We start from the raw sequence: 7,574 nt of genomic DNA on the forward strand, positions 1-7,574 counted from the left end.
TTCTTGATGAGAACTAGAACATGAAACGCTCTGGGGTGGTTTTGGATGGCGATATGTATCAAATTATGTAAAGATGATGATTTGTGATATAAAAATAAATAAAAAAATAAATTTAATTAAAAAGTCATTTAAAATTTTCGAAGAGTAACAGAGTAATTTATTATCTAACATTCGAAATCACCCCAATGCAAAATAATATAACAATAAAATCCAACTATGATTATAAACGTGTAATTGAGAAAAGAAAATAGATTGCAATAGAAACATCTAAATTGTATTTTCTTTGCTAACCTTTATGTACACAACCCCGCCCTACTTACTCATATATGCATCCGATAGTTCGCCAGCGCTATACACTGATCGTAGATATATTTGCTATGAATACAACGTTACTGGACTTCTTCTACATCTAAATATACAATACAAATGCAAGTTCAACCTCATATCTAAATGAAAAAAAATCTTACTGAATTCACAAATGAAAACAGTACAAATAAATTGCGACTCTGTCGTCCTAGCTAGGAAAATCATGTGTTCAGGAAGACAGCGCCTTCCCAGAGAGTACAATAACAGAACCAAACGAAGATTACAATTTTAATACGTGAAAAATCCTTGTTTCTACGTTTCTTAAAGGACATATTTACAAGAGCAATCACACAACAACCGGAAATAATTGTAAAATGAAAGTATTAATTAATCTACACACATGTCACGCACAAAAGCCGAAAGCACCAAAAGAACTATAATGCGACATTAACCCGAGTGCTATTATACTGCTCTTGAGCGACGTTCGTGATGTCGCTCTGATAAAAACGTTTACAATACGTTGCTGCAACGAAGGAATGCCACCACGCGAACATTGTTTGTCAAAGTTCATTAAACGTGATGAACATTATTTTATTACCTAGTACTTGAAGCAACTTTAAACTGTCAAAAAAATTGATGTGTTCTTTATGATTTTTGGACGGTTAGTAATTTACCTGGGTCAATTATAAGTATATATTTACATGTTTTTAAATGTTAATTTTTATTTGTATTTCTGTGACATTTATATGTATTTCTTGTGTATCATTTGATATTGGGTTTTGTTGCTCTTTAATGAAAAAAAGAATATTATAATTCTCTTTTCCATAATAATATATATATCGGGTACCACCAGGAGGGTGGTACATGGTCCGTTCTTTTGGTAGGCTTACATGGGGACACAGATCCAGCACGCAGAGGCCCTGTAGAGAGTTTTAATGTATTGTGGGACACCAGCCGCAGCCTGCCCGTGACTGCACTATATAACTATATGTTACACAATATAGCTGCAACTACAGCCCTGGCCAGTCAGCGGCCGATGTAGGACCGTTGTAAGATATGGAAGTGGAATAACTGGCTATGGAATGGGATATTTTATATTCAATTTCATTCTCTTTTGGTTTACCTATATACAAAGTAAATATACGAAACTCCAAATAACCGTCTCCCAAATAATCATTTTTAACAAAAACCTAAACCGCCTTCAAACTACAGAACTAGATTAATTTTAAATGGCAGGCACTAGCTTTCAAATAAAAAAGCATCATTATAATCAGAGTTCCGAAATCGGTTCGTAAGATTCGAGGGAACGAGGCCTACCTCGTCTATTCTTTCGCTTATTAGTTCAAATTCTATTCTATCGCTTATTAGAAAACTCTGTGCCTAGAATAAGGTAACATTTTGCCTGGGGCACTTTAACGTAATTGTGAGTATAGTTGCTGCTCATTGTTCGCCAATACTGGTAAGTTGCTACAATGACTTGCATTTACATAGGTACCTAAGGTCAGAACTGTAATAATCTATGAATTTTATAAGCTAAACATTGACTGTGCAGGAAATGAAAATGCACTTATTTAAACCAACTTTTATTTACATATACTTTATATAACTTGGAGGATATCGAGTTTGAGTATAATTGAGCGTTTGAATGAGGAATGAAAACGACACACAAACCACTGCAGGCTCACGAACAGTACTTGGCTATATCCTACGCTAGTGACCGCGTTAATCGCTCTAAGTGCATTACTTGTCACGGTATGGTTTCGGTGCGATCAAAGCTGAGGTGACGATGCGGCCCGCGACACACTGTCAAATAGTGAAACTCTATCCTATTCACTGTGACGAATCAGTGGAGCCCAAGTTGAAGGCGCGCGTGCGCGGTGCGAGGGGCGCGGGGCGCAGGGGGCAGGGAGGTGCGGCGCGCGGCGGTGACGGCAGTCGCGCAGCGAGCGCCCGCAGCGAGATCCCGCTGCGCCCGGCCGCCCGTGATGCGAGCAGCGGGCACGAACCGCCCGCGCCGCGCCAGCGCCCGACTCCGGTTGGCCCTGTCGATCCCGCGTTCGAGCCCTTGCGAACTTGGAGCGAGCCCGGGAGCAGCGCCGCAGCGGCTACGCAGACAGTGCGGGAGTGCAGTGCGAGCGTCGACGGCGAGTCTCACGTAAACACTATCGATCGACGGCTCGAGTGCACGTTGAATCATGAAAACATATTCGTTTCCGGCCGCGCCAGGACCCAGTGCGTGCCGCGAGCCACTCGATCGATTCGAGCACGGACCCCTCGAGTGCGGCTGTGAGCGAGCCGAGTTCGATACGTCGTCTCTGCGTAAGCTGCGAACCGATTCATGTGCCTAATTAAGTTACGTAAGTGATAGCCAACAGTGGTTTCCTGTCGCGTTACAAGTAAACAAAAATAAACTCTTATGTGCTATATTATATTTACATCACCCAGCAGTCAACCTTATTTCACCTATTTTGGGGTCTTGATGCCAATTTGTTATGTCGAAGTACGCATAAAAAGGAATTTATATATAAGAATTGATTAATTTTCTGTCGTCAAACATTTGTAGGTACTATTTCTGATAGTTTCCTTTCTTGTGTCTAAAGATACACATGATACACATAGTTAATAACTAATGATATGATAACACGTAAGAAAGGCACTAGCTACCTATATAAGTATTATATGATATTGCTGCATAGAGGTCAATTAACTCTTTATTTTCTCATCACATAAAATTGGTTATGATAATATGAGTCAAGTTATCTGGCACAGTGCCATTTGGACCCTAATTTGCCTAAGTAAATAATATAACAACTCCATGTCCAATTTGTCATATGACCTACTTAATTCATCATTATGAAAAGTCCTTATGACTTTACTTAACTAATTAAGTATATATCTCTATACCTCAACAATTTTAAAGGAAACCTGACCACTAATTAACCACAAATAAATACTAAATAGTGCATTGATAAACAGCCATTCATGATGTGATCTCGCGAGGCTGGAACAAAGCGAGTGTAGTGCCGTAGCCCGGTGTAGAGCCTCTTCACTGGAGGGCTTTCATACCTCGAAAGACATCTGAAGTTTCCCTTAAGCTAGGTTCAATGCTCTTTGATGCTAAAGCCTACTTAGTTTGCCTTTTTTGTTACTTATTTATTTTGTTATTTTACATGATATACGAATGTAATTGATATAAATGCCTATTAGACCCTACTTTTGTACGTTGTAGGTACCTAAATTCAACTCGACAGCTTCGCTGGAGCAAGATTTAGCGTGTAGGCGATTCAACACAGATGGGTTCGATTCCCATCGGAAAAGGTCTCAGACTGGCGAGCCATAGGCGTCCAGATGCACATACCTACATATTAGTGTAAGAGGTATTGACCTCTTACACTAATATGTATGTGCATCAGCACAGTAATTGTACTATACATTCGTACAATATACTAACGCTCATTTGCAAGTGCCGTCCTACACTTGTGATTTGCGTAGGTGTCGAATCAATTCGTGAAAAAATCGAATGACCGGCCTTAGAAAAAAATAGTGTGAATAATGAAATGATTGGTAGTCGGTATTGAGACACGTGTGCCGCAGGATGGCCGCCGCGCGTGTCGACTGACGGCTGGCTGCAGTGAGGCGGCATGCCGGGCGGCCGCCGGGGGCTCGTGGCCCCCCAGAACACCTTCCTCGAGAACATCATCCGCCGCTCTTCCTCACAGCGTCAGTATCCACCTTCCTTATATATAATAACGGGAATAATTACACGCGTCAGTTATTATATCTTCTGCTACTGTTCGTTTTCTGTTTATTTTTATTTTTAACCTCCGACTTATAAACGAGAATTATTATTAGTTTGACATCGATGTCTGTTTGTGTGTGTCTATGGCATTGTATCTCTCGATCGGAGGGACGGTTTTGATGCGGTTTTTTTCATTTGAAAGATAATTTCCTTGCGATGGTTCTTAACTATGTTTGCTTAATATCAGTCCAGCAATGTAAGTGTATCGCTATCGCTACCAATAATATTTAGTTAAATGTATGTAAATGCAACAACATCAAAGTACATCAAAGAGGGATAAAAAAATGAAAAATAAACTACAAAACATCAGAAAAATGTTAAGTATATAATATACTCATCGATGTCGATATAGAGAATTTTTAGCGTTGGATTATTATAAGATGATGCGCGATAGATGTGACATTTTGCGCTGCAGTCGTATAATAATATAATATTCTATAACCAATAAATAAGTTTTCATTTACTAACTGTACTTTTGTATTTGTCGAAAAATCATGTAGTAGAGGTTGCGCAATCGTGAATGCACTTGTTTGTACCTGGGTTACATGCGTCTCGTACTACATGAATCATTCTCTGACACGGAATCGATGCAACAACGACCTTCAGCTTAAAGAAGTTAGCCAATGTTACCATAGTTTTTCCTTAATTTCTTATTTTTGTTATAAAAGTAATGAGCGTTTGCCGTTGTGTAAATTTTTAATTAAAAGTGTACACAGATGCTATGATTTTGTCAGTTAGCATAACTTGTACGAAATAATAGAGCAGCCTGTCGCAAGGGGGACATTTGACGAAGCTCGTTTGTTTGTTAACAGCAGACAGCAGCTTTCTGCTCGCCAACGCGCAGATCGTGGACTATCCCATCGTGTACTGCAACGAGACCTTCTGCAAGATGAGTGGATACAACCGCGCCGAGGTCATGCAGAAATCTTGCAGGTACACCCGCCTGCAGATATCTGTGATGTCACAGTTGATAAATTTTCGCACCATGTACAGGTATAGAAATTAAAGACTTTTTAACAGTCAGTAACACCCTTCACGTAGGTATATAGGCTGGTAGGTAGGCTGGCCGTTCAACTGTGTGTGGCTTCATTCGTTTAAATAAAAAATCCGTTAAAAAGTCTTTAATTTCTAAATGTATAATACTCGCTTAAATCAAACACAAGAGAATACTATGTACTTCTATCTTCTATCTAATATCGTATTTCTGCTGACCACAAAAAAAATATCCTGCAATGAAGGAAATTTTGGCTTTTGCGGTAGCTAAACGACTATTACTAATGGCACTTGGAATGATAATGACTGCTTGGGAAGTTAGTATTTAGCAGCTGTACACTAAATTATCTATATTGTAATAATATATGCGACTCCAAATTCTAAAATTGTACCAAACGATAAGTCAACAATTACGTTCAACGTTCGTTTTAGGTAATGTCAGTTAAAAATAACAAACACGTAGAATGTGTAGGTCCGGACTCTGACCTGACAGTGTATAGCATGTTTATTAAATAGGGGTTTTATTTATTTTGAATAAATAAAATGCGTTGATACCGATAAAGAGTCCACTCAAATTTTTTGTTTCGCGCAAAATACGTTCGTGGTTAGTAGCTTCTCTGTTCCACAGATGCACGTGGATGTATGGCGAGCTGACGGAGAAGGAGGCGGTGGAGCGCGTGGACCGCGCGCTGGACCACCACCTCACCGACCAGTTCGAGATCCTGCTCTACAAAAAGAACCGTAATTGTCGTCACATTTGTGCCCTTGTTGCTATGAACGAAATGAAATGTTAAAAAACGTGTTACTTTCAAATTCGTTTAAACGAATAAAAACATTTGGCAAAATTGTCAGTTTTAATTACTTGCGTGTTGTCATAAAATGTAACGTGTGCGAACCAGGGAGCGCGGGCGCGGGGGCGCGGGGGCGGGGGACGACCGGTTCGCTGTTACGGGATGTCCGGCTCCCGAGGGGTTATGTTTTATTTTCTGCCGAGCAGTTTCATTTGTTTTTACATGGGGTTGTTTTTTATTTTGTCACTATATTTTACTTTTATAGATACCTCTTTTATTAATATAGAGAAAATGTAACAATAACAAATAAATTCATTTCATTTCATTCCATACACTTGATATCCTAACACCTCATCTGCTTATAGTCTTGCGACTGATTGCAGGTATTGAAAATAAAAATAATAAATTCCATTCCATACATATTTTGTGCAAGTTCCAAATATCCACTTACATTGATCAAACGCTAGAATTACAATTTTTTTTTTGTATGAATGGGAGCCTTATAATTTTTTAACTTTCTTTAGTTTTGAGACATAATCCTAGGCTTACACAATTACCTAGCTAGATGCCAAGTTTCAATTGCCTAAGATATATCTCCAAGTGGGGTAGGTTTTGAATCTACACATATGACATTCAGTTAGTCAGTAGAAAATTAGTGACTTTCAGAAAGTCGTTCGAAATGGTTCGTGGAAAATACTATGTTTTTACATACTATATTTTCGTGAACAACTGGAAGCTTTCATTAAAATTAGGTTAAAGGTATAGTTATAATACTTTGCTTTTAAAATTTCCGCAGATATCTATGATTTCTACATCAAAAGTGTCAGATCTCATTTGTAACTGTTATAGCATAGCTAACCTCTTGGAGTTCCACATCAAAAGTTTCAAATCTTCGACTATCATAGGTCCGCAGAAAATGCCCATCAGAATGAACAATGTTTACTAAGACGTCATTCCTGTGCATGTTATAGTGTAGCTGGGCTCCCCCCAATATATATCGTAATCCCCTTCAATATATCTTTTTTGAAATACATTTAATCTACAGTTAAAGTTTTTTCACTGCATATTATTATATCTATAGATGAATGAAGGAAATTAATGAATATTTAAAGAGCTTTTTTTCGTGTTAGTAGTAAAAATCCATAAAATATCCACACCAGAAACATTAGTACCTACATACAAACGAAGTTAACTCAAATTTTGAAGCAAAGTAAAATTTACGTTAAGAGCGCGTAAACGTTTCGGGCAGGAACGCCGCTGTGGCTGCTGGTGCACGTGGCGCCCATCCGCAACGAACGCGAGCTGGTGGTGCTGTTCTTGCTCACGTTCCGCGACATCACGGCGCTCAAGCAGCCCATCGACGCGGACGACCCCAAGGGAGGTGAGTGCCGCCCGCCCGGCCGACTCTTTATGACAGGTGAGACACTGTGGGTCGGAGAGACATTGTGCGCTGTGCTTGTGTCGCAGGTCTGTCCAAGTTCGCGAAGCTGGCGCGCTCGGTGACGCGCTCGCGCTCCGTGCTGGTGTCGGCGCTGCCCGCGCTCAAGGAGCCGGCGCGCCAGAGCCACCTCGCGCATGTCAGTACCAACGCACCGCATGTAAACACGCACCTTCTGTACGCTCGCGCCCGCGCTCGCGCGCCTCTCGCCCGCCGCGCGCGCGACCCCCTCCTGCGCGACCCCTAC

The 7,574-nt window shown here is 40.3% G+C and overlaps 1 protein-coding gene across 1 annotated transcript in view; it reads left to right on the forward strand.

Annotated features, from left to right (window-relative positions):
* Window positions 1-2,524: 2,524 nt before the first annotated feature.
* Window positions 2,525-7,574, forward strand: part of LOC119833084 (potassium voltage-gated channel protein eag-like) — a 17,462-nt gene continuing 12,412 nt past the window's right edge. Inside the window, exons 1-6 of the mRNA XM_038356957.1 lie at window positions 2,525-2,663; window positions 3,901-4,026; window positions 4,918-5,038; window positions 5,727-5,839; window positions 7,139-7,270; window positions 7,357-7,574. Of these exons, the coding sequence (XP_038212885.1) occupies window positions 3,948-4,026; window positions 4,918-5,038; window positions 5,727-5,839; window positions 7,139-7,270; window positions 7,357-7,574 (663 nt within the window). The 5' untranslated portion in view covers window positions 2,525-2,663; window positions 3,901-3,947. The remainder of the gene's footprint in view (window positions 2,664-3,900; window positions 4,027-4,917; window positions 5,039-5,726; window positions 5,840-7,138; window positions 7,271-7,356) is intronic.

Source organism: Zerene cesonia, chromosome 16, assembly GCF_012273895.1.
Source record: "Zerene cesonia ecotype Mississippi chromosome 16, Zerene_cesonia_1.1, whole genome shotgun sequence".
NCBI lineage: Eukaryota > Metazoa > Arthropoda > Insecta > Lepidoptera > Pieridae > Zerene > Zerene cesonia.